At 54.7% G+C, this 27,228-nt stretch overlaps 1 protein-coding gene across 5 annotated transcripts in view; it reads right to left on the reverse strand.

Moving 5' to 3' along the window:
• Window positions 1–27,228, reverse strand: part of EPHB2 (EPH receptor B2) — a 130,821-nt gene that overhangs the window by 35,351 nt on the left and 68,242 nt on the right. For all 5 annotated transcript variants that reach the window (XM_040084400.1, XM_040084403.2, XM_040084401.2 and 2 more), the window contains exons 4-5: window positions 9,805–9,960; window positions 8,672–9,007 (exon numbers count right to left, since the gene is read on the reverse strand). In XM_040084400.1, the coding sequence (XP_039940334.1) occupies window positions 8,672–9,007; window positions 9,805–9,960 (492 nt within the window). The remainder of the gene's footprint in view (window positions 1–8,671; window positions 9,008–9,804; window positions 9,961–27,228) is intronic.

Below are 27,228 nucleotides of genomic sequence, written 5' to 3' on the forward strand. Positions count from 1 at the left end.
ATTCCTGGACTTGCTGGAGCTCTGGAAAATTGGTGTTTCACAGTGAGTGAGGTTTTTGTTCCTGAGGTTCTTGGCAAGGTGGCCCACATCGCCGTGTCAAGTGTCTGGAAAACTTCCCAGTGGGCCCAGCCTGCAACTCCTTGAGTCTGCATCTACAAATGCTGGAAAATCTTAAAAACACGGCAAAGCAGGCCAGAGCTGGTCCTGGCTGCAGCCCCACTCGAATCAAGGCAGGCTTTGGTGTAGATTACAGCCTTTAAAGCAGTTGCTAATGCCACAAGCCCAGCGACTTGGCCCGGGCAGCCGAGGGTTTGGCTGTGTTTGAGCTCTTTGTTCAGTGGGGTTTGCAGCCCCATTTGCATGTGCCACCCGGCCTGAAGGGCTTTGTTCCCACACGGAGGAGCTGCTCCAGAGGATCCCGGCACCCCCACGCCGCTGCCAGAGCAATTCTGGGGTCACACAGAGCCCAGCGTGCCCCCACCTCCTGCACCCTCTACACGTGGGAAACTCATCTGCTCCAGGTCACGGCACATCACCTGCAAAAGGCTTTTGGGAAGCAGGAGCATGGTGGGAGCCAGACCCCCAGGCCTCCAACCTGCCCCCCAGGTTTTCCACAACACGACACTTTCCCCAAAACAGCCAATTAATTGCAATGCCAACTGTCCTTAGGAACAACCTGAGTTCAGAATGTCAAACATGGAAAGCTCAGAGCTATGGGCCTTGAAGGAGTGATGTCTGCTGCAGAGCATCCATGGAATCACAGAATGGTTCAGGTTGGCAGGGACCTTTCCACCCCTGCCATGGCAGAGACACCTCCCACTGTCCCAGGCTGCTCCAAGCCCCATCCAGCCTGGCCTTGGGCACTGCCAGGGATCCAGGGACAGCCACAGCTGCTCTAGGCACCCTGTGCCAGGGCCTGCCCACCCTCACAGCCAAGAATCCCTGCCCAATATCCCATCCATCCCTGCCCTCTGGCAGGGATTCCCTGTGTCCTGTCCCTCTCCAGCTCTCCTGGAGCCCTTTAGGCCCTGGAAGGGTCTCTGATATCTCCCTGGAGCCTTTTCTTCTCCAGGTGAGCACCCTCAGCTCTCCCAGCCTGCCTCTGGAGGGGGGGGGCTCCAGCCCTTGGAGCATCACTCAAGTCTTGCTAATTTGTGACTCAACTTCTTCCCTCACTCTCTTGCAATGGCAAACTCCACCAGGTTCCTTGCGTGTAGGAGAAAATTTTGGAAACACCATTTTTTTTTCTCTTGGGAAGAGCATTCCCTGCCCAACCCCAGCGATGCAGCTGCTTCCTTCACCCCTGCCAGGGCAGGCATGGCCACGGAGCAGCTGTGCAGGCACTGTGAGCATCCTGCTGCTTGCCCAGGGGCACACACACACTCATCCCTTCCCACAGGGACCCCACTAACCCCCAGGGACCCCAAGAAGGAACACCCGGCCAGGGGGCTGCTACAACCAGCCTCCCCACCTGCCCCGGGGCACTGCCTCAAGGCTGTGTTTGCCAAGGGCAGCAGGAGAGATAAATCAGCCATCTGGAACACAGGAGGAAAAGGTGAGCCCTGGAGCTTTCCCAGCAGCTCCCAGCACAGCACAGAGCAGGGCTGGTGGAGTCCCTGGTTCAGCAGAAGGGACTTTCCACCCCATCCATCACGGACAGACTGTTGTTTTGTGACCAATGTCAGCTCCAGATGCACTGGAACAGGTTCCTGAAGCCCCAGGCAGGTGTGGGGAAAATGATCCTCAAGCTCATGGTGTAATTTATTGCTACAGGGAAGCCTGGGAGTCAGCAGGAGGAGGAGCTCACGGAGATGGTGGCGGGCGGGGAAGCGCATCTGCTCGGGAAGCTCCAGCAGTGCAGCCCGTCCCCTGCTCTGCCAACATCCCCCCAGCTGCCCACCACAGGAGTGGGAAGAGGCTCCTGAAGAGCCAGCAGCCGGCAAAGCTCCTTCCATCTGCTGCAGACGGTCTCCAGTGGCAGAGGAGAAGGGATCTGGGCACGGCAGGATCCCTTGTGGGCACTCGCTGCCGGCTGCTCCAGGCTGGGGGGATGCAGAGAGGGCAACAGCTTGGGACAACAAGTGAGGGTAGGAGGGCAGCAAATGCCAAGCCACAGCATGTTCTGGTGGCAGTCAGGGTGAAGGTGGGAGCTGTGGAATCGAAGAGAAGAGAAGGGAAGGGAAGAGAAGAGAAGAGAAGAGAAGAGAAGAGAAGAGAAGAGAAGAGAAGAGAAGAGAAGAGAAGAGAAGAGAAGAGAAGAGAAGAGAAGAGAAGAGAGAGAAGAGAAGAGAAGAGAAGAGAAGAGAAGAAAGAGAGAGAGGAGAGGAGAGAAGGGAAGGGAAGGGAAGGGAAGGGAAGGGAAGGGAAGGGAAGGGAAGGGAAGGGAAGGGAAGAGAAGACAAGACAAGACAAGACAAGACAAGACAAGACAAGACAAGACAAGACAAGAGAGGTGACAGAACCAGGATGGTGACACGGGTCCATGGAAACAAGGTCTGGGTGGTAACTGGGGTAGGAGAAGCAGCCATGGGGATGTCAAAGTTCCAGGAGGTTTGGAGCCTGGGACCAGGCCGAATTGTCACAGAAACACATCCAGTGAAGCCCCCAAAAGATGAAACCAGGGATTTAAGTGACCTCAGGACAGCAGCCCAGCAGATGCCCCAGCCTGCTGTGTCACACAGGGGAACAGCCTTTGTCCTGGCTCCTCTATGTGCGAGATGGCTCCAAAGCTCAGGAAATTTCTGCTTTTCCCCCTTTTGTGTCAGTTTTCTGCACAACAAGTACCCCACCAGGCCTTGAAACGTCAAGAAGTATGAGAATATTTCTCATGGACCTCAGTCACCTCAGTTCAGCTGAGGCTTCCCCACTTGGGTCGTTGTGGCCTCCCATTTATGCAGTTCCTGGACAGACATCAACAAAACCACTTCCAGCTTGCAGTTTTCCAAATCAAATGTCTTACTGGTGTCTTGACAGACAGAGCCTCCTGTATTTCCTTAGAAAATCAGTGATTTCATTGGGAAAAAGAGCAGCGAGCTACACAGGCTCATGTACAAGGACCAGATGGGCTGCCTGTCTCTTGATGGCTCAAGATTAGTTCCTTCTACCTGAAAGGTGTTTCAGCTAAAGCCAGGACTGAACTGGAGGAAAATTCCAGTCCCTAGTAGTGTCCTATGCCAGGCTGGACAGGGCTTGGAGCAACCTGGTCTAGTGGAAGGTGTCCCCACCCATGGCAGGGTGTAGAATGAGCTGAGCTTTAAGGTCCCTCCAGCACCATCCAGATTCTGGGATTCTGGGATTTGAACTGGTATTCAGGCTGTCCTAAAACATCTCCAGGCTAGAACCTTTGAAACTTAGTCGAATTAAGAGCAATGGGCATAAATCATAGCTTGGGAGGGTCATTGGAAGAAGTTCCCTCCCCAGGAGGGTGGTGCAGATCTGAGACGAGTCAGTGGGACCATGGGGAGAGCTCTGCCTTTGGAGATAACCAACAGCTGTCTGCCCAAAGCCATGACTTCCCTTATGTACTGCTGGCAGGAGCCCTGAGAGGGAAGTTGGATGAGGAATCTGAGATACTCAAATGTTACAACCTCCTGCCTTTTATTCTGGGAGAAAACAGGAAAGTGGAGTGTCAAAATCTTGTTAAAGTTCAAGGCCAGCTTGGATGGGGCTTGGAGCAACCTCTGCTGGTCGAAGGTGCCCCTGCCCATGGCAGGAGGTGGGACTGGATAATCTTTCAAGTCCCTTCCAACCCAAACCATTCAGGGATTCTATTATAAACAAATACTCAGAGCTTTGAAGCTCTGGAAAGCTCATTCCAGCCCTTTGAGGTAATTTCTGCACTTTCCCAGGTTCTGGTTTCACATCAGTAACTCTTGGCTGCAGCAGGACAGAGCTGAGCAGCACAGGAGAGAACAGGAGGAGCCACCACTGCTGCTTGTGTCCGGAGCAGCACGGGCTCTGCTGTGCCTCCCTCACAAGAAGGGAGCCATCCTCTGATGCAGTGAAAGTGAGAAGATAAAAGCAAGACTCCCTGTGCCCCAGGCAGCACAACCCCCCTGTCCCTGCCTAGCTGGCAGCATCACTAATGTGACAAGCAAACAGCAGGCTGGGATGGCTGGTGAGAAGGTCTGGTCCTCCCCTCCTCATCCCTTCACCTCGCCTACTCCCCGACCTCTCTGTGCCCCCTGCTGCCTTTGCCAGCACAGCTCCGGGACCATGGCTGCAAGGGAATTGTTTTGATGGACGGTGAGGGGAAAAATCCCTCCTTTCTGGTTCTCTGCATATCCTGGGATCTGTCTCGTCTGTGCTCCATCACTCATGGATGAATTCCTCAAGGTTTGTAGCAGGATCAGGCTGGGCTCGGTCCTGTGATAGGAAAGCTCCAGCAGATGAGGGCCATGGCTTTGGAGCGTGGTCACCTGTCCTTGAGCCCATGGGATCCTCCAAGTCCTGTAGGGACAGCCCTCCCCAAAGACCCTGTGTGCCTGCGACACAGCCTGAGCTGGGACAGCCACCGAAATTCAAACCCTACTGCTGCCTGGCATGCACCTGGGACTGAGGTGTGAGCTGCACATCTTCCTGGCCAAGAGACCCAGAGAATCATGGAAGATTGGAAAAGACCTCCAAGATCATCAAGTCCAAGCTTTGACTGAATCCCACCTTGTCCAGTAACCCATATCAGCGTGTAAAATGCCGCCCAGAATAATAATGCAAATAATCATAACAACTTTTCTGGATCTGTAGAGAGGGAAAAATCTTCCTGATGGGTTTATTGGGACAGTGGATCAGTTTTCTTCACCACACACTCCTTGTATTCCCTCTGTAAGGGCCATTTATAGCCCTTGGCTCTGTTTGCAGCCAAGAGCCTCTGACATCAGCACTAATCCTCGCTCCTTATCCCCTGCGACAAGAGTTGCTCACAAAAGGGACACATTCCCAAGAGCTTGGATGCTTTCCCCCGACACTGGGAGGTCTTGAATTTGTCTCTGGGTACTCCAGAGCCCAAGGCTTCTTCCTCCCTCCTCAGGTCACAGAAGCCAGTTGCCAAGAAGTGCCCTTCCCATTGCCATTAACCCATCCCTGCCCACCGAGCCCTTTCCTTCAGCTTTCCCAAGGGCGCTCAGCCTGTCCAGGGTGTGGATGGAGCCTGCAAATCCTCACAGCACCAAGACTCTCCCCTCTCCCCACCCCTCCCCAAAGAAATTAGTAGTCAGTGGCTGCCAGCAGGAGCTGGTGCCTGGCATGGCTCTCAATTAGTCAAGTGTCATTATCTGGAGCCCTGGGGCAGGCCCAGCTCCTTGACCCCTTGAGATGCTGGCATGGCTCTCAGCCACCCTCTTGGCACAGACCATTTGTAGAGGAATGGCTGGGAAAAGGCTCTTGGTGGCACCCAGGCTCTGTCACAGGACCCTGGCATGTGGAGAGCCCTGGATTTCACTCCTGAAGGGATGCTGAGCTTTGGGGGATGCTCAGCTGCAGGGTGTGAGAGGCAGGAGCGAAAAGGTGAGATGGAGATGCAGGGTGTGGAGCTGGAGGCTGAGGAAAGCCTGCTGAGAAGAGCAGAGAGAAGACCCAGCCTGGGCTCAGAGGTGACAGGAGGGATCACCCAGGAAGGCAGGTGGGTCGTGTTTGTGGGGATCCAGTTTGCTGGAAGGGGTCACGGCCATGGGATGACGGTCACCAAACCATCACCCACCCTGTGCCACCCACCTGGCCACACCCAGGACCTTCCTTCCCCCTGCCTGCTCTAGAGGGGTTGTTTTTCTTACTCTTACAGGAGATTTTTCCTGTGATCATAAAATGGTTTGGATTGCAAAAGCTCAGCACCCCTTGCCATGGGCTGGGACACCTTCCACTAACCCAGGCTGCTCCCAGCCCTGTCCAACCTGGTTTTGGGCAATTCCAGGGATTCAGGGGCAGCCACAGCTTCTCTGGGCACCCTGTGCCAGGGCCTCCCCACCCTCCTAGGGAAGAATTCCTTCCCAATATTCAATCTAACCCGGTCCTCTGGCAGTGGGGAGCCTTCCCCTCTTGTCCTGTCACTCCATTCTCTTATAAAATGTGGGTACTGAAGAACTGGTGACACCTAAAGGTTTTGGATGCTGCTGGTGATGGGCATCTCTCCTCAGTCCTGCAGCACAGAGTCCCTAGCAGCCACTCTGTGCCCCTGGGGGAACTAGAGGGATTTTCCTTGCTTCCTGCAGGGCTGCAGGACCCCGAGGGGTGGCAGTCACTTTGCTTTGTCCAGCTGCGGCAGGAGCACAGGCCCATCACACATTCAGGATGGAGCCCCAGCTGGCAAGGCCATCCAGAGCCAGGGCAGAGGGAGGCTCATCCTCCCTCTCCTCTCCCCCAACACCCTCCATTCTCCTGTCCCAGCTCTGCCTTTGTGTCTGCAGCTTCTATTACCAACTGCTAATGATCTACATCAAGGCTGCCAGGCGGTGGGGAGTGTAAGCAGAAGAATCCAGAGCCTCTAATTACAGAGGAATTAGCAAGCAGACAGTTAGTGTTTAGCGCTAATGAATAGATACATTAAGAGAGACATCACACAGGCTGAGAAGTGTGAGCCCTGATAATAAAGGAGTGTCAAACCAAGAAAACACAAGGAGGAGGATCCAGGGGACTGAAAAGGATTCGCCTTCGACTCGGCTCGCTGGTTTTGCTCAGGTGGGAGCAGCCACGGGTGATACATGAAGGTTCAAGCACAGCAGAGAAATGCAAGTACGAAATACGAGCATCAAATGATTAATCCATTGTACAGGACCACGGTGGAAGGGTGCAGAGACCCTTCCCAGCTCCGGGCAGCATTACAGCCACCCCAACTCCATCAGGCAAAGGGAGCTGCTCATCCAGATCCATTCCCCTCTCCTCCCTGGGGGCAGACCAGGCCCTGCCTGGAGCCAAACCAGGGCTCAGCCCGTGCCAGGCCTGACCTCAGGGCTTCAAAAACACCCTGGCCCTGCTCCCGAGCTAACTGCAGATCAGAGGGCACCGCAATGGTTCACTCAGACATTTTTGCAGGTTCCCTCTGTCCTCACGCTCTGGAAGTGATGCCAAGTGATGCCCAAGTGATGCCCACCTGCCTGACTGCTGTTTTACCCCACCCACTGTTCCCAGCAGCCAGAACACACAACGGCCTCCAGGCAATTCACCCACTGCTGCCAAATTCAGCCCTGGGGGTCAGGTGGTGTCCAGGGCAGCTTCAGAGGGACCAGAATCTCTCCTGCTCCCAGGCAGGGCTGTGCCTCACTGGCATCCTTCCACCTCAATCCTGCTAAGCCAAGCCCCAGCCCCGGCCTGTGCCCAGCTCCAGATGGTTTCCAGGAGGGTTGGGAAGGCAGCCCCTGGCCAGCAGCTCGGGGGGGCTCCCTGCCACCAGCACAGCTGCCAGGGGGCTGCTGGGGACCCTCCTGGGAGCACCCCCAGCCACTCTGACCATCCCTCCTGCCCCCAGCAAAGCCACTCTGCAGAGCTGGAGACCCCGAGTTAAACCCTCCCAGCTCTGTGCCTCAGCTGCTTCACCAAGTGGCTCTGGAGTGGCACAAGAACCGGAGCAGATTCCCAGACTGTTATCCCAAACATTCATCTCCCAGCCCCTCTTCTGTGCAGCTCTCCTTTGCTTTCTCTGCTTTCTCTGTCCTGGCTCTCTCCACAGTCCCAGCAGGGATTGCAGCTCCTGTCAAACTGCTGGAGCCTCCTCACCCCCCCTCCCCAGGAGCCAGCAGTGTGTAACACTCTGACGGTGCCTGCAATGATGCTCCGAGGCAGCAGCCTCAGACCCAGCGCTGAGAGTGATGCTGTGACACCAGGGGACAGTGCCACGAGCTGTTCTGCTGCCACGATGGGGAGGCAGCTCTGCTTTGGGCCATGCTCCAGCTTTCCGCTGAAATCAGGGATACTTTCACAGCCAGGGCTTGGGATTCACTCAGGAACCGCCAGGCACTTTTGTCACCACCAAGATTACGGAATAAGCAACACCTCACCCCACCTCTTGTCCCCTTCCAGCCCACAGGGGCTCAGCCAGCACTGCTGTCCTGGGGTGACATTATGATCACAGAACTCACAGAATCACCGGGTTGGAAGAGACCTCCAAGATCATCGAGTCCAACCCAACCCTCTACTAAACCATGGCACTGAGTGCTGCACCCAGGCTTTTCTTAAACACATCCAGAGATGGTGAATACACGCCCCCAGGCAGACCATTCAAATACTTTATCACCCTTTGTTTAAAAAACATTTTCCTAATATTCGACCAGTATTTCCCTTGGCACAGCCTGAGGCTGTGTCCTCTGGTTCTGTCGGTGCTGCCTGGAGAAAGAGCCCAACCCCAGCTGAGCACAGCCACTTTTCAGGGAGCTGTGGAGGATGATAAGGTCACCCCTAAGTCTCCTTTCCTCCAGGCTGAACAACCCCAGCTCCCTCAGCCCTTCCTCACAGGGCTCATGCTTGTACCCCCAGTCGTCCGTTCTGTTTATGTTGTTCACTGTGCTCTCTACCTTTACAACAAGGCAGAGAGCGAAGGGGGAGAAAGGAGAAGCGCCGAGCTTGTTCTCGGATTCACCAAAATCCGCCAATTTGCCCTAAACCACGACAAACCCCCAGGGACACTGCCCGCCCCACCCCACCCCACCCCACCCCGGCGGGGATCCCCGCGCCGTCTGGGCCTTACCGGCCTGGTTGGTGGTGATGTTCACGGAGGCGAACTGCGGGGAGAAGGGGCTCTGGTCGGTGACGCCGTTGACGGCCTGGATCTCGAAGGTGTACTGGGTGTGGGCCAGCAGGTCGCTGATGTAGATGCGGGGCTCGGTGAGGCCCAGCTGGCGCGGGGCGAACTGCACGTTGTCGCCGCAGCGCGTGCAGGCCCCGCGGCCCGCCCCGCAGCTCTTGCAGATGATGTTGTACACCAGGTCCTCCCGGCCCCCCGAGTCCCGCGGGGGGCTCCACTCCAGCATCAGGGACGTCTCGTTCACGCTGGAGATCACGGCCTGCGGCGCCGACGGGATGGCTGCGAAGGGAACGGGCGGGGAAAGGTGAGATGGCAGCTCCTCCTTCCCCATCCCCGGGCAGGGCTCTGCACGAGCTGAGCCAGGTGCTTGCCTTGGTGTGAGAAGCAAGCTGGACGTCCAAAGGCAAGAGTGGGAATGACACCAGGCCTCTTAGCCCATGTTGGAACCCTGGAGGCTGAGAATTTCAGGCTTTCTGTGGTAAAAGGCACCGACCCTCAAGCAAGAACCACGTTTGACCTGAGACCTGACTTCCAAAATTGAGTGGTGGCACTGGGGTTGTGGGTGCGTAGTTTGAATGGTATTGTGTGATCTCACTGGGTGAAAAACTTAAGAGTTCAAGGGTTTAGTATATAGTGGTGTCTATGGGGCAATACGGAGGATTTAGGGCGTTGGCTGAGTCCTTCTTTTCACCTTCTTCTTGGTTTCGAGTGTTTTTTTCTCATTGTGTGGTCAATTATTGGGTTAAAAGTATAAATAATCCAGGTGTCACCTCGTTATTGGGTGATTAGCACTTAAATAACCTTGGAAAGAGTCAGAGGCACCTCCATTTTCTACCTTGCTAGTTAGAGCTCACGACTCCTGAGACTGTAGTATAGATAAGAACTAATAAAGACTGAGTCCAAACAACCCCAGGCTAACCTGATCGTGTGACAGCCCCAGCGAAATCGGTTTGTGTAGTGTTCCCCAACACCCCACTGGGACAGACACCTTTGTCAAGCGTCCCTTGGTGCTTTGACTGAGCACCATCTCCCTTCCCCACCACGGGGTCCCCTCCCAGGTGCCCAGACCCACGTACTGGTGCACGGCATGTCCACGGGGTCGGCGTCTGCCCGGTAATATCCATTCCGGCACACGCAGTTCGTGGCTCCTTCCGAGGTTGTCCTGCTGTTGATGGGGCAGTGGACGCACCCTTCATCCCCCTGGCTGGCCTTGAATGTTCCCGAGGGGCAGCCTGGAAGAGAAGGAGAGCGGCGGTGAGCAGAGAGAAGAGGGCTGGGGGCGATGCCTGGAGCCCAGCACTGCTGCCAAAACAACCCTTGGGGCTCTGCAGAGTCCAGAGGGAATCCTGACAACTGGAGGTGAACGCAGGAGAGGAGTGGCTGGTTGGAAGGTCCTGAGGAGGCGCCTGCAGAGATGGGACCCCATGTAGACACCTCTGTCCCCATTCCCCACCCGTGAGTGCCGAGCAGGGATTGTAGGAGCGCAGAGGGGATTTTTAGCCACTGCCACAAAAGAAGATGCGAGTGGCTGTACCGGGTCAGACCACGGACACCAGAATCCTCCCCCGAACAGCAGCTGTCAGGGGGGTTTAGGTTGCAGATCAGGGAAAGGTTTTTCCCCCAGAGGGTGCTGGCACTGCCCAGGGTCCCCAGGGAATGGGCACGGCCCTGAGGCTGCCAGAGCTCCAGGAGCCTTTGGACAGCGCTTCAGGGATGCCCAGGGTGGGGTTGGTGGGGTGTCTGTGCAGGGTCAAGGGTCAGATTTTGTCCCTGTGGGTCTCTTCCAAGTCAAGATACTCCATGATTCCATGAGCAGCCAAGGAGCAGGGTTGCCCACAACACTTCACCGCTCCTTTCCAAGGCACAGCTCCTTGCACTCAATACCCCACGTGGGTGTTCTCCCACTGTTACCCACTCATTTTCTTATGTCCTGCACCTGTTTTACCTGTACAGAGCCCTGTGCTGTAACCACACGCTGCAGGAAGAACCTGCTGCTCTCTGCTACAGAGCCAGGCTGCCATTCCCGATGCCATCCCGCATTCCCGCTGCTGATGGACGCTCCATCACCATCTGCCTTGTCCACGACCTCTAGAGTTGTCCAAATCCCTGTCATGCTCCACACTGCCTGACAACATTCACTGTTTTATTATCTTTTTTCAGCAATGCCCACGTTATTTTTTAACCAGCACTGGACTGAGTGTGGGAGCCCCAAGATCTGAGTTGTGAGGGACATTGGGGCCAGCTCCCAGCTCACCTCTGTGCAGTGTGTGAGCTGGTCTGCTGGAAGATGCCCCTGCCTGTGGCAGACGGTCTTTGAGGCACCTCCAAACCCAAAACCATTCCTTGATTCCACCATCCCATGAACCTGGGGTTATTTTCTGCCATTTGTATCACCTCAAGTCTTTTTGAATCCCAGTTGCCTTCTCATTCCCTGGCCATGCTGTCTCACAGGGTCCTATTGCAAACTCTCCACAGAGTTTTGTCATCATGACTGTGCAGATGTGTCACCTGGGGACACAGCAGTGCTGGGTTGACGATCCTAGGGGGCATTTCTGACCTTAACCATTTTATGACTTAATATTACAAATAAATTGCTGGTTCTGCCGAGCAGCAACAGCGGGCTGGGCTCTCCCTCCAGGGCTCTGAGCCCCTCACAGGTGAGGAAGATGCTCCATAAGCAGCACCCACTCAATCCCACGTGTGTCCAGCCCCACAGGGCAGGCCAGGGGGTGCGTGGTGCCTACAGCAGATGGTGGTGAACTAACAGATCCAGCACTCATGGATAAAAGCTCTCAACACCACAAAGCCCCTTCCAAGCCCAGGGATCATCAGTGCCCAAGGAAGAGCTCGGCCCAGACTGTTCCCCTGCGGTTGCTCCTGTTGAGACTTTCTGTTGCTGTTAATTCTTACGCAGCCTGAAGAGCCTGGGGGGAGGCAGGTGGTTCCTGTGCTGAAACAAGTTTAACAAACTCCTTCAGTTTCCTGCCAAGGCTCCCAGGAATGAGGCAGATCAGAAAACAGCCTGGGAAAAACGTTCACTGGGGTTGCTGTGAGCAAGAGCCATTGCTAAGAAGTAGCTATTTCTTATTTGGGGGGAAAAAAAAGGAAAAAAAGAAAGTAGTTTTCAGTTTTAGGTTTGTTTTCTTTTCCAGTTTTCATCTCCTTTCCTCCAGAATTATCCTTAGTTTCCAATGAGAAAAGCTCTGCAGAAAAATTCCATCAGCCTTCCTGATTGCACCATTCCTCCTTCCTCTTATGGCCAAAGGAGCTGGTGAAAACCAGGATTCTCCTCATGTTCCTGGATCTTTCCATCAATCCCTCACCCGTTCAGTTCCATTCCTGACCCGCTTCCCTCGGGACCAGCCCATCTCAGAGGGTGTTAAGCTGCTGGGAGGCGATGGCTGGGCAGTTCTGCATTCCCCAGAAGTGATGGGGACATGATAACAGGCTTCCTGCACTAATACCAATATTTGAGACACACAAAAGACCAACACATAAAATCGCTCTCATCTGAAAGCACGGGTGAAATGCAGGGTCATTCCAGCACTGGAATGGTTGGTATCAGACAGGAGCCTCTTTCACCTTCCTGAGGTTTATTTTAAGAATAGCTACCTTCCTATAATGCTTCTTCTGCATGAAGACAGAGAGAGATCTGAAGTGTGCCCAGGCTGTGGAATGTAGTGAAAAAAAAAACATTCCCCACATTGGCCCTGGCACAGGTCAATGGCTGGAGAGAGATAAAAACTGAGGCTCAGTGGTTGTTCCTCAAAAATGCCAAGCCGGGACACTGAAACCCTTTGCATGAGCCACCAAAACACAGCCAGGAGTTTTGGCAAGTCCCTTCCTCCCCACTAGGTCCCGCATGGGATAAAATAATCTGGGAAAAATCAGAACAACTCTGAAGTTAAATGTTCTGAAATCATGTGGAAAGACAAGAAAATCACTGAAATTGAACTACGTCACCCCAGTTTTCTGCCCTGGGAGGTGACAGCAGCTTTGGGACATGGCTGCTTTTCCTTAGGCTTGCAACAAGGACATGCCTAGAAATTCCTGCTTGGGAAGAGGGAATTGAAACAGTGAAAGCACAGAAATTTCTACTTCCTCCAAGCATCTTTCATCCCTGCAGGGCGATTTTGGTGCCCGTGGCTCTGGCCCCATCACTGCAGCAGCTTCCTGCACCTCCAGCACCAATGGGATGCTGACAGGGGTTCACAGGGAACAGATGGACCTTTAGGAGATGAACTGAGGCCACACCTTGAGTGCTGTGTCCAGCTCTGTCCCCTCAGTTCAGGATGGACACTGAGTGCAGTGTCCAGCTCTGTCTCCTCAGTTTAGGATGGACACTGAGTGCTGTGTCCAGCTCTGTCCCCTCAGTTTAGGATGGACACTGAGTGCTGTGTCCAGCTCTGTCCCCTCAGTTTAGGGATGGACACTGAGTGCTGTGTCCAGCTCTGTCCCCTCAGTTAGGGTGGACACTTGAGTGCTGTGTCCAGCTCTGTCCCCTCAGTTTAGGATGGACATTGAGTGCTGTGTCCAGCTCTGTCCCCTCAGTTTAGGATGGACATTGAGTGCTGTGTCCAGCTCTGTCCCCTCAGTTTAGGGTGGACACTGAGTGCTGTGTCCAGCTCTGTCCCCTCAGTTTAGGGTGGACACTGAGACACTTGAGTGCATCCAGAGGAGGCAATGAGGCTGGTGAGGGGCTGGAACACAAACCCTGTGAGGAAGGGCTGAGGGAGCTGGGGTTGTTCAGTCTGGAGAAAAGGAGACTCAGAGGTGACCTTATCACTCTCCACAGCTCTGAAAGGTGCCTGTGCTCAGCTGGGGTCTCTTTCTCCAGGCAGCACCGACAGAACGAGAGGACACAGTCCCAGGCTGTGCCAAGAGAAATATAGGTTGGATATTAGGAAAAAGTTTTTTCATGGGATAGAATATTAAAGTCCTGGAACAGTCTGCCTGGGGGGGTGGTGGAGTCACCATCCTGGATGTGTTTAAACAAAGCCTGGACGTGGCACTCAGTGCCGTGGTTTAGTTGAGGTGTTAGGGCTGGGTTGGACTCGATGATCTCGGAGGTCTCTTTCAACCCAGTGATTCTGTGAATTCTGTGAATTAAGTGCCTCGCTGCTGCACAGATCCATGGATGGCTGCCTCACTGGGGCACAGCTCCGAAGGCAGTCTGGAGTACTGGCTGTGGCTCTCTCCAGCCAGGTTGGGAATGCTGAGCAGCACCGTGGCTCCTTGTTTCCCATTCACCCCCTCCCAGGACATGCAGAGGTGGCCGTGCCTGGGAAGGCACAGAAGGCTTTGGCAATCACAGAATCATGGAATAAACTGAGCTGGAGGGGACCCACAAGGATCACGGAGTCCAGCTCCTGAAGGGAAGGGAATGCCATCAGCAGCACCCTCGGAGGATCCTGCGCTCCCTGCAGAGAACCACACCAGCATGTGGGAGGCAAGGCCACCTCTGCTGCTGGCACCAAGCTTCCAGCCCCCCTGTCCCGGGGCAGCTCAGCAGGGAAAGGCAGCCCATGGCTCAGGGAAAGCCTTTGGCCAAATGTGCAGGAGGGGCCGCACAGGGGTTCCCTGCTCCTTCGTGTCTCGCTGTCTCTCTCTAACCAAATGTTTAATTAATCCAGTGCGAGCTGGGCAGGCTCCAACCAGGCTCTGCTACAGCCCAAACTGCCCTGGCCTTCAGAATCCACCCCAGGCCCCTCCTGGAAACAGCTCTGAGCAAACAGCTCCCTCCTGCAATAAAAGTTCCTAAAATGGCACCTTCAGCCCTCGTTGAGGGCTCTGAGGAAGGAAGGATCCTCCTCGCCCCCTCTGCCTGGCCCTGTTTCTCCTGGCAGCAAAGATCCCTGAACTCCAGCAAGGCATTTTTAAAGGCTGATGGAAACCAGGCAGCCCTGGCTGTCAGGATCTGCCAGGAGCCTTAAATCCCCAGCCTTATCTCCCCACTGGCTCCTTTCTCCCTGCGGGGCCAGGGCTGGGGGCTGCCTCTGCAGCTTCCCTACTGCTGGGCTGGTCGCCTTGGCCACATCCTGCCTCTTGCCCTCCTCTGTGGGTTTGGGGGTCCCTCCTCGATGCTCCTGGGGTCCCTGCCCCACAGCCCTCCCTGCTCCCACTGGCACCATCCTCCTCACCCCAGAAACCCTACGTGGGTGCCTTGGCCCCACACCAGAGCACTGCTCCTGCTCCGACCCCACATAAAATGAGTCCAGATATGCTCTGATGGAGAATAAGGAAAACAGTGTCCTGGGCCAAGCCAGGAGGAGCACGGCCAGGACACTGGGGGAGGTGTTTCCCTTTCCCTTGGCAGGCACTGGGGATGCTGCCATGGCTAGGCCAGGGTTGGCCAGTTCAAGGGCGATATGGAGAAGCAGGAGAGTCCAGCGGAGGGACACCCAGATGGTCATCCCTGGGGAAAAGGGCATAGGGGAGGTGGGAAGAGCTGGATGGGCTAACTGGGGATCCTGGGGGAAGAGGGGATCTCACTGCTGAAGACAGGCTCAAGCACTTCTCAGGGCGCCAGACTCCACAAGACAGGACAAGGACCACAAGTTCAGAGAGGATATTATGAAAAGCTGCTTCTCCAAAAGATGGTGCTGGCCTGGGAGAGGGGTGGTAGAGTTCCGTCCTTGGGGTAGATGGAGCAGAATTCCACCTTGAGCTCGTGCTGGTGGCAGCCACAGCGCAAATGGGCATTGGACATGAGACCCCAGAGCCTCCCTGGCCAGCACTGCTGGCTCCCTGCTGCTCGTGGTGTGTGGGGCATTTCATGGAACCATGGAATGGCAGGACAGTTTGTGTTCCAAGGGACCTTAAAGCTCATCTCAGGGTGCTCCAAGCCCGGTCCAACCTGCCCTTGGGCACTGCCAGGGGTCCAGGAGCAGCCACAGCTGCTCTGGGCACCCTGTGCCAGGGCCTCCTCACCCTCACAGCCAAGAATCCCTTCCCAATATCCCATCTAAATTTACTCCCAGTTCAAATTTATGATGCTCTGTGCAGAACTACTATGTCTAACCAGCTCTGAATTTCCCCCTTTTTCCCTTCATCCCCCATACCCTGCTCAGAAGATGAGGTGGGTGCTGCAATGACACTGTCACTTTTTTCCCATATTCTGCTCTGTTTTGTCCCTTGCACCTCGACCCTTGTTTTTCAATTCTGCATCCAAACAGGCCTCACTTGTAAATTTGTCCCTCCTCCGCTTGTCCTCACCCTGTGGGGTTTGTTCCCTGAGTGGAAGGGGACAGCAGTGCTGCCTTTGGGTCCACTTCCAATTCTGCCCTGGTGTCCCCAGCCTGGAGAGTGCTGCAGGAGAGGACTTAGTCAGGCCTTGAGGAGGCAGGTGGTGACACCCAAACCCTTTGGACACTGGAGCTGGCTGCTAGCTTGGAAAGAGCCAGGAGCTGGGACTTGTAGGTGCCACTCTCTGCACTCTCCCTTCCTGGGGCTGCATGGGTCCTCTGGTTTCCTTAGGGATAAATTTAATTAGCAGCCTGCGCTGTTACCTCATCCTCCGATAAGCAATTAATGCCACTGCCAGGTGCTGTGACTGCCAACAGCTCTGACAGCATTTGGAGAGCAGGGGAGGGAGATGCAGGAGGGAAAACAGGGTTAAATGAGATTAACTGGAGGGGAACCTCCATGATGTGAATTACAGAATTGTCAATAAAGGGAATGGTCCCGATGCAAATGTTCCTGCTTAACCTCATCATTCTCCACGGGACAGGAATGGAAGTGAGAGAGCACAGGCTGCAGAAGCATCCTCCTGGTTTACAGACACATCCCCACTGACTGGGGCAACACCCTGCACCTCTGGGGGATCACCTGGCTCCCATCCCCTGCCCACAGGCACTGCTGCTCACAGCTGGAGATGCCAACGCCCCAAACAGAATCACAGGATCACAGAATCACAGAATCACAGAATGTCTGGGTTGGAAGAGACCTTCAAGATCATCGAGTCCAACCCAGCCCCAACACCTCAACTAAACCACGGCACTGAGTGCCACATCCAGGCTTTGTTAAACACATCCAGGGATGGTGACTCCACCACCTGCCCAGGCAGACAATTCCAGTACCTTATCACTCTGTCCATGAAAACCTTTTTCCTAATGTCCAACTTATATTTCCCTTGATGCAGCCTGAGGCTGTGTCCTCTCGTTCTGTCAGTGCTGCCTGGAGAAAGAGCCCAACCCCAGCTGAGCACAGGCACCCTTCAGGGAGCTGTAGAGAGTGATAAGATCACCTCTGAGTCTCCTTTTCCCCACATTCCCTGCAGTGGTGCTCCCCACCAGCCACCTCAGCTGCTCCCAGCTCCACCCCAGCCTCCCTCAGACACAACTCCCTCAAAACTGCCCTGCCAAGGACTCCCCTGCCATGTGCACCCTGCCTGTCCACAGCTCAGGGCAGTTTAAGAGCTCACAACTCGTTCTCAGCATCATCTCCTGCGTCCCATGGTCCTTGGGAAGTGGGGCAGTGCTGGGACAGCGTGGGGTTGTGACAGGACCTTCGTGCTGGGGTGTCACAGGGGTTTGGAGAGGACAGGGCAGGGCAGAGCGATGCCCTGCTCTGGGAGCTCCCCAAAACACACCACACTGGGAGGTCTTGCAAGAGGCAAATATACCCTGACCTCTGGCCCAAAGCTCCACAGACCCACCATGAGACAAAGCAATGGCGCTCATCACACACCAAATCCAGGCAGGTACAGCTCCCTGCTCTCCTGAGAGCATCCCCAGCCTCAGCCCAGCCCAGGCAGCTCTCTCCCCGCACCGTGCTCCAGCAGCAGAGCTGAGCTCCCACGTGGGAGAGGCTTCGTACTGGGGGCTCCCCAGCAAACCCCCTCCCCTGCGGGCTCCCAGCGTTCACAAGGTCACCTCCCTTCCAGCACTGCTCCCCAGTTCAAGCACCTGGTGAGCCCAGCACACCTGTGGGCAACACACCTGCGAGCTCCCCTGCCCTGCTGGGGGGAGGGCACATCCATCAGCGCCGAGGGGACTCGCTGTCAGAGAGAAACGCCTGGAATTTCTTACCTGCCCCCTTTCAGCCTCCCCAGCCTGTCACGGGTTCTTAAAGAGAAATGGCAAGTTCTCTGTCCCTGCTTGAGCATGTGGGGCTGGGGATGGGCCAACATCCTTGGGGTACAGATGGAGAGGAACGTAATGCAGCTTTTATGCTGGCAGGGCCATCCACGCACGAGGGGAGAGGATTTCCCTGTGCCTGCTTGGGGTCAGGCTCCTCTCCCAGGAAACAAGCGAAAGAACAAGAGGAAACGGCTTCAAATTGGACCAGGGGAGGTTTAGGTCGAATATTAAGGAAAATTATGTCATGGAAAGGGTGGAACCAGAGCTCCAGGGGCTGGACAATGGCATTGCCTGGGAGCCCTGGGGTGACCTACATGGAGCAGGGAAGTACTGGGGCATTGCTTCCACCTCTGGACTCTCAGCACAGCAAGGATGTGCAGCTGCTGGAGTGAGTCCAGAGAAGCCACAGAGATGCTCCAAGGGCTGGAGCCCCTCTGGAGCCAGGCTGGGAGAGATGGGGGTGCTCCCCTGGAGAGGAGAAGGCTCCAGGGAGAGCTCAGAGCCCCTGCCAGTGCCTAAAGGGGCTCCAGGAGAGCTGGAGAGGGACTGGGGACAAGGGATGGAGGGACAGGACACCGGGAATGGCTTCACATGGACAGAGGGCAGGGATGGATGGGAGATTGGGAAGGAATTCTTGGCTGTGAGGGTGGGCAGGCCCTGGCACAGGGTTCCCAGAGAAGCTGTGGCTGTCCCTGGATCCCTGGAAGTGTCCCAGGCCAGGCTGGATGGGGCTGGGAGCACCTGGGACAGTGGAAGGTGTCCCTGCCCGTGGCACTGGATGAGCTTTAAGGTCCCTTCCAACCCAAACCATTCCGGGAATCTACAATTTTATATTCTTATTTTAAACATGCTGCTCAGTCCAGCAGCACATCCGTTTTCCCTTGATGTAAACACTGAAGCCCTGCAGACTCGCACAGTGAATATTCCCAGCCAGCTTTCTCCACGAGGTCTCCTAAAGAATTTAGGACCTTCACATTTTGTTACTTTGTTTGGTCTTGTTTAATTGTTTCCCAAAGCTTCTGCCTGGGAGAGCTCTGCCCGCGGAGGGAGGCGACGTTAACCATTACAGGAACACTTCCCAAGGATTTAAGGCAGGGAAAGGAACAAACTAAGCAGGGAAGTGGTGACATCAAAGTTGCACTGATGGAAACCCCCTAATCCCATAAACCCTTCCTGCTTTAATTGGTGTTAAAACAAAGATAATCTTATCTCAGCCCTATAAAAGAAGGGATAGGATGTTCTTTCTGAAAGTCTCTCTAAAAGCCCTCGTAAACTTGACAAACATTCCATGTTTCCAGCCCGAGGAGAGCAACGTTAATCCTAAAGGAAACGGGGGAGCAAAAAGGGAGCTGTCCCTGGACAGGAGCCCTTCCAATGTCCCCAGTCCCCTTGGTGCTGGTGCCGATCTGGAGTCACCCCCAGCCCTGTGGGGGTGCTGGGGACAGGCACAGCCCCCCAGGACCACAGACTGGGGGCACTTGGGGGCCAGGCAGGGTCTGCACATTCCCAGCTCTGAGCAGAGGCAGGATCAGACCTGGCACAGATTTGTGCCTCCCCCTCCAGCCCCTCCAAGTGCATCGGGGGCTGCTCAATGCTTTCAGCTGTCTCGTCTCCGCTCCCTTGTCTGGGATGATGGAGGAGCAGTTTCAGAGCCTGAGATGGGGTCTCTGGAGGAGCCCCAGCGGCCCCAATCCAGTGTGCACTGTTCCCAAATTGCTCTGCCTTGACTCTCCCCAGCACCAGGAGCCCTCCCACCCCACACTCCCCTGCAGTTCCCCGTTCCCAGGGCACAAGCAGCTTTTCCAGGTGGAGCTGGGGGTGGCCAGGAACCCTTGGAACGGGAGCGGGCACGTTTAATCGCCACGTTTTAAAGCTGCTTAGCACCCAGTTGGGACAAGTTCAAAGTGCCAGTTGGTTTGGAGCCAGCAGCCACTTTCCAGATGACAGCACTGCTCTGTGTCAGCCCTCGGCGCTGAGCAGAACTGGCAGGAGGGGGATTAAAAACGGGTCACTGTGGTGGGTTAAGTCACCGGGGGAGCTGCACAGAACCTTTCCCTCCTGGCCTGCAGTGAGCAGAGAAGCTGTGGGGAGGCAGCAGGCCCTGGGAAAGGACACACACTGTCCACCTGAGCTTCCCAAAACACCCTGAAGGAGGCCTTTGAAAGGCAAAACCCAAGGAGAGCCAACCTTCCTCCAAAAAAGGCTCCCAAGCGCACGGGCAATGAAGAGCTGTTCCAGTTTGGGTTCCCCAGTACAAGAGAGGATTCCAGGACAGGCCATGAAGAGCTGATCCAGTTTGGGGTACCCAGTACAAGAAAGGATTCCAGAAGAGGCCATGAAGAGCTGTTCCAGTTTGGGGTACCCAGTACAAGAAAGGATTCCAGGGAATGCCATGGAGAGCTGTTCTAGTTTGGGGTACCCAGTACAAGAAAGGATTCCAGGACAGGCCATGAAGGGCTGTTCCAGTTTGGGTTCCCCCAGTACAAGAAAGGATTCCAGGGAAGGCCATGGAGAGCTGTTCCAGTTTGGGTTCCCCAGTACAAGAGAGGATTCCAGGACAGGCCATGAAGAGCTGATCCAGTTTGGGGTACCCAGTACAAGAAAGGATTCCAGAAGAGGCCATGAAGAGCTGTTCCAGTTTGGGGTACCCAGTACAAGAAAGGATTCCAGGGAATGCCATGAAGAGCTGTTCTAGTTTGGGGTACCCAGTACAAGAAAGGACTCCAGGACAGGCCATGGAGAGCTGTTCCAGTTTGGGGTACCCAGTACAAGAAAGGATTCCAGGGAATGCCATGAAGAGCTGTTCCAGTTTGGGGTACCCAGTACAAGAAAGGATTCCAGGACAGGCCATGAAGAGCTGATCCAATTTGGGGTACCCAGTACAAGAAAGGATTCCAGGGAAGGCCACCAGGATGCTGGAGCACCTGGTGGCCCAGGAGAGGCTGAGGATGGATGTGAGCCTGGAAAAGAGGAGGCAAAGGAGAGACCTTGCTGCTGCCTGCAGGGTGCAAGGAAGGTGCAGCCAGACCTCAGAAGGAGAGGAAGACTCTAGCTGGTGCATGGAAAATTCCAGCTTGACACAAGAACGTCTTTCACCATGAGGGAGGTCAAGTACTGGGAGGAGGGACCAGAAGCACAGGGATCCACATCCTCAGGGACAGTCACGGCCAGTCCCCGGGAACTGAGCAGCTTTCAGCAGCTTTTCTGTCACTCCAGCTGCCTACAACCAGCTGAGCTCCCACTTCTCAAGGCCCAGTGTTGGATTATCCCTTTTTCTGACCCAGAGATGGGAAAACTGAGAGGCATTCAAAAAACTTTTATTCCATTTTCAGCGTCATGTGAAGGGTGAGACAGTGCAGATGTTACAATTCACGCCATCACAATCAGAAGCCAACTATTTCTTAATTACAATCCATTATAAGCGTTTCTTGGCCTATCAGCTTTTTCCACACAATGCTGTGAATGCCTTAAAGCCAATCATCTAAAATTACCCCTCGTGGGTCCTGCTACAGTGCATCTTTTACAGTTCTGTTTCTCCAAAATATCCAGTCTTATTTACAAAGCCATCCTTTGAAACTTGTTTCTAACTCCATTTCTCTCTCAACAATGCCTGTCCTATTCTATAACATTTCTAAGTCAGCATTTCTTATCTCAACGTTTACATACAGACACATACTACGTGAGCCTTCTATCAGACTTTAAGAATTCTCTACAAATCCATTTCCCACAGTCCAGGAATCGTCTGTAGGAGCAGACTGGGCAGAAAATCCACTTTTTCTTTTGCTAAAGCAAGCCCAGCTGAAGCAAGGTGCCTTCCCCAGAGCGGAGCCCCGTGGTGCTGTCACCACGGCTCAGGGGCTGCAGTGCCAGCCTGCGACTCCAGCTCCGCTCCACAGCTCCATCTGTGCCTGCCACCTCGCATCCCCTCACGTCCCAACAGCCACACTTCTGGTGCTCAGATGTTTCCAGGGCTTCCCCAGCAACCTGAGCCGAAGCAGCTCCATCCGGCAGTGAGCTGAAGTTGGGGCACTGTGCTTGTTCGAAGTGCAAAGATAACCCAAAATCGCTGGGTCTGCAGGCACCCAACCTGCCAAAAAAATGCTGGGGTTTCACTGAAACAAGCCCCTGATCATTAAGGCTGGGATCATTAAGGCTGGAAAAGCCTCCTGAGATCCTCGAGTCCAAGTGTCAGCACTGCCAGGGCCACCACCGAGTGCCACATTCAGAGATTCACCGAACAATTCCGGGGATTGGTGATTCCACCACTGCCCTGGATGGCCTGACCACCCATTCCATGAAGAAATGTCCCTAATTTCCAATTAAATCTGCCCTGGCACAGTCTGAGGCCGTTCCCTCTCCTCCTGTCCCTGTTCCTGGGAGCAGAACCCGACCCCCCGGCTGTCCCCTCCTGTCAGGGAGCTGTGCAGAGCCAGAAATCCCCCCTGATCCCCCTTTTCTCCAGGCTGAGCCCCTTTCCCAGCTCCCTCAGCCCCTCCTTGTGCTCCCTTGACCAAGGAAGTCCACGGAAGGAACAAAGATGGCCGTAAATCAGCAGATGAATTTTCGACAGAAAACAGGAAATACGGTGTGGAGCTGTACAACGAAGTCTGAGCAAACCTCTGCCACCTGCAACTCTCCTCAAAGAGCAGCTTGAACCATCCTGCACGTGAGAACCACCAGCGTGGCCTTGTCAAGATCACCCTGTGCCAGGGACGTGCATGTAAGGAAAGCTAAAGCAGGGATTTTAGACATTATTTCCTAGGAAATCTTTTATAAAGCCTCCCTGTGTTGCATGAGCGTAATGACTGCCACAATTCATGGCTGAACAAACACCCAGGAGCAATTCCCACTGTCTCCATTCCCTGTGCACTCCATGTGTCATTGGGCTGCAGAGCTCCTGCAGCATTGAGGGCTGTGAGGGATCAACATCAGAGGGAGGAGGCTGAGCCCTCGGTCCCCAGGCCCCCATTCCACTGATAACTTTCTCTAAAAGGATGCTCTGATGAGGGAAGAACAGCAGCAAATAATTATCTCTCTAAATCCATCAGGAGCAGCGCTCAGTGGAGGGATCTGAGAGCTGAGCATGCTGGAAAACAGATGGGAAGAGGCAATTTTCAACAGCTCATAATTCCCATTATTTGGGTCGGTTTTGCCTGCATCCATCAAAATGCACCTTCCACATGCGAAAGCTTTCTTCCACCAGTTTTCATACCTCCAAACTCCCAGATTTCCAAACTCCCAGACTTTCCCAGTCCCACTGGAAGGCAGCAGTGCAAGGAACTGCAGATGGGAAAGAAGTGAGGTCGCTCCAAGAGAAGGTTGGGAGATGCTGGCTGGTGCCAGGCGTGCGAAGGTTGAACCCTGCCTCTGTGCATTTATAACCAACTCTCTGTAAATCAGGGTCTTCCCTACTTCCCAAGTTTCCAGGGCTCTCCCACTGCTCTCGAGGGCTGGCTGCCAGCCCCGGCACGAGCGTGGAACAGGTTCCCAGAGAAGCCAACAAGGCTCTGTCAAAGACAGAGAGCACAAATGAACCACTGTAAATAATAAGCAAAATAGCCTCAAATAAAGCTGCTGCCGCCCCCAGGGAAAAAAGGCAATTCGTATTTTTACGATAAAAAATAATTCTGGACCAAAAATGACAGTGAAGGGGTAAAAACGCATCTTAAAAAAGTCATGAACTGGCAGCAGCGGCTTTAAAATTAGTCAGCAGGAAATACAGCAGCTGGTAAAAGCAGTGGAAAGAACAGGGCCCTGAAGATTAACGGCAACAAGATGGAAATCAAGGACACAAGAAAAATGAAGCCACAGTCAAGAGATGGGCCTATCCCCAAAATCTGGGCAAGTCATCCCCTGTGCCACAGAAGGAAAGCGATATTTAATCACATAGCGTGTGCACAGAGGGGGATTATTTCATAACCAATGTTTCCCTCAAATTTTCCATTCCTCCTGAAGTAGGAGGAACATCAGCTATGGGCTCCCAGAGCTGGATTAGATAACTGGAACCCCAGAGCTTTAAGGCTCAGCCAGGGGAGCTCTGTGATGCTGCTGCTGGTGCTGATGAAATCCAGCGCTGTGAGGCCGTGCTGGGGAAGCAGACACGTGGATCGTCCCGTGCCAAAGGATCTCCGAGGGCAGCAGGTGCTCAGCTCCCCTGGCCAAGGTGATTGTTGCAAGCCTGGAGGCTGAAATTGTCAGGCTTTCTGAGCTGAGGGGTGCTGACCCTCAGGCAAGCCCCACATTTGACCTGAAGCCCTGGAACCGGCTCCCGAGATTGAGTGATGGCACGGGGTTGTGGGTGTGTAGTTTGAGTAGTATTGTGTGATCTCACAGGCTGAAAAACTTAGATTTAGGATTTTAGTATATAGGAATAGATGTGAGTCAAGATGGAGGATTCAGGGTGTTGTCTGGGTCCTTCTTCTTCACCTTCTTCTTCACCTTCTTCTTCCTTCTTCTTCATAGGTTTAGGTGGTTTTCTGTAATTGGGTGAAAAAGGTCCAAATTGCAGGCCTTGGGTGGTCATTACTGGGTCAAAAGTATAAATAATATAGGTGTCACCTCGTTATTGGGTAATTATCACTTCAATAACCTTGGAAAGAGTCAGAGGGACTCCATTTTACCTCATTTCTCTGACTTGCTAGTTAGAGCTCACAGCTTGTGAGTTTGTAAATTGATAAGAAATAACTTGTTTACATCCAAGTCTGAACTCGAAACCTGAGTTTCCTGTGTATTATTCACCCTGACCTTGGCAAGGAAAAAAAGCAGCCAGAACTGCCACAGGTGATGAACTGCCAGGGGTGAAAAGTGGAACAAGTGACTTGAAGTAAAGTCCCCTTTACCTTCCCCAAACATTTCCTTGGTGCTGTTTGGCTCTGCAGAGCGGGCTCGGACACTCAGAGCATCCTCACAGCCCGTCCTGCACAATGGTGCTTGGCTTTAGGTGCCACAGGGAGAGCAGGACGGGAAACAGCGAGGGGGCTGCAGAGATCAGGATGAGTGTGAGGCAATCTCCTCAGATGGAGAGGACCCTGCATTCTGCTCTGGTGAGAACCTCACTAAACGCTGCCTCTGGCCCTGGAGCACTCAGCACAGAAAGGACGTGGAGGAGCTGCAGTGAGTCCAGAGGAGGCCATGGAGAAGCTCCAAGGGCTGGAGCCCCTCCAGAGCCAGGCTGGGAGAGCTGGGGGTGCTCACCTGGAGAAGAGAAGGCTCCAGGGAGAGCCCAGAGCCCCTGGCAGGGCCTAAAGGGGCTCCAGGAGAGCTGGAGAGGGACTGGGGACAAGGGATGGAGGGACAGGACACAGGGAATGGCTCCCAGTGCCAGAGGGCAGGGATGGATGGGAGATTGGGAAGGAATTCTTCCCTGTGAGGGTGGGCAGGCCCTGGCACAGGGTGCCCAGAGAAGCTGTGGCTATCCCTGGATCCCTGGCAGTGCCCAGGGCCGGGCTGGATGGGGCTTGGAGCAGCCTGGGACAGGGGAAGTTGTCCCTGCCATGGCAGGGCTGGAACAAGATGAGCTTTAAGGCCCTTTCTTACCAAAACCATTCTGGGATCCTTTGAAGGCAGAGAGTGCCCAACACCTCGGATCAAGCCTGGATGATGTGATGTGAGACCCTGCACAGGCAGCGCGGCACAACCAACAACTTCCCTCCGCAGCCGTGTGAAAGCACGGAGAGATTTGGGCTTCTCAATCCTCACACCACCCAAGCATCAAGCTCTCTTGGCTAAGAGGGGTCCCAGCAGTGCTTCCCCAGCGACCTTCACTGCCTTTCCCCAAGGTGAGCCCCTCCCAAAGCCCACGGCACGGCTGGGGCTGACACCAGGATTTCCTCCGTCTGCACGGGAGAAGCGGAACGCGGCCACGCCGCCTCGGCGGGAAGCAGCTGGGATGTTTGGGCAAGGGGCTGCGGTGGGAGAAGGGTTTTCTTCAAAGCAGGAGGCTCCTGGAGCAGTTCCAGGCGCTGGGAGCAGGACAGATGGCAGAGCCCCGCTAATCCAGGCGGGCAAGCCAAGCCCAGCGCTGCGCAGCTCCCTGGGACGCTGCCAAGCGCCAGCTCCCGTCTGCAAGGCCCCACTTGCTCACACAGATTAACCCAGCCCCGAGAAGGTCCCGTGGGGAGACACCCCTGTTGGGGAAGATTTGAGCTGTGATTGATGAAGGACGTGGGAATGGAGCGGAGAGAGGGGAGCAGAGCCGGGCTGCACGCACATCCCGGCGCTCTCCCGCCGGAATCCTCACCAGCGGAGTGCAAACCCCTGAAATTCCCCGACCTGACACATCCTCATCCCTCATCCCAGCAGGAACACGCTGCAGCGCAGGGATGCGAACAAGGAATTGCCTCATTAGTAGGGGAGCACCTCACTGTTCTCAAGAACTGTTTGTAAGGAGGTGGTTGTAAGGTAGGGGTTGGGCTCTTCTCCCAGTAACAGTGATGGGACAAGAGGAAATGGCATCAAGTGGTGACAAGAAAGGTTTAGATGGGGTATTGGGAAAAATTTCTTCATGGAAAGAGTATTGGACCAGGCTGCCCTGGGCACGGTGGATTCACCTTCCCTGGAAGTGCTCAAAGGAGGTTTAGATATGGTGCTCAGGGACAGGATTTAGTGGTGGACCCGGCAGTGCTGCATTAATAGTTGGACCCGATGGCCTTAGAGGACTCTTTCAACCTGCTCCTGCTTCTTTTGGCTCCATCTGCACTGCTGCAGAGCCTGGCTTTCCACAGAAAGGCAATGGGCAAGGACACACAGAGTGACCGCAGGCAGCCTCCAGGCAGGGCTCTGCTTGGCAGGACAAGGACCAAGAGACCCTGTTTTGCCATCAGCAACTCTGCCAGGACCGAACACAAGCTCCTCCAGCATCTTTAGGGTGCTTCGACTCTTCCTACCTCTTGGCTTCTCCTCCCCCTTCCTGAGGTACCTCAGGCCACTGCTTTCGTTCCTGTGCTTTTGTTCCTGTGGTTTCACCTGCTCCCACAGCACACCGCGGCTGTGTTCCCCCAGCTGGTTCCCTGCCACACAAAGATCTCAGCAAGCCTCAGGACCATCAGGGTGGGATGGGATGTGGAGACTGCCCTGCTCCCCTGCTGGTCCCTCACGCTGCCCTCCTGCCCTGCTGGCCCTGCTCTTGCCCTCTTGCTGGTCTCACACGAGGTATGGATGGAGGAGGCCCCAAAAAAGTGACGAGAAAACTCACAGCATCTCAGACTGCTTTGGGTTGGAAGCGACCTTAAAGATCATCCCACTCCAGCCCCTGCCATGGCAGGGACACCTTCCACTGCCCCAGGCTGCTCCAAGCCCCATCCAGCCTGGCCTTGGACACTGCCAGGGATCCAGGGGCAGCCACAGCTGCTCTGGGCACCCTGTGCCAGGGCCTGCCCACCCTCACAGGGGAGAATTTCTAATATAAACCTCTTCTCTTTC

The sequence above is a fragment of the Hirundo rustica genome, chromosome 22 (assembly GCF_015227805.2).
Source record: "Hirundo rustica isolate bHirRus1 chromosome 22, bHirRus1.pri.v3, whole genome shotgun sequence".
NCBI lineage: Eukaryota > Metazoa > Chordata > Aves > Passeriformes > Hirundinidae > Hirundo > Hirundo rustica.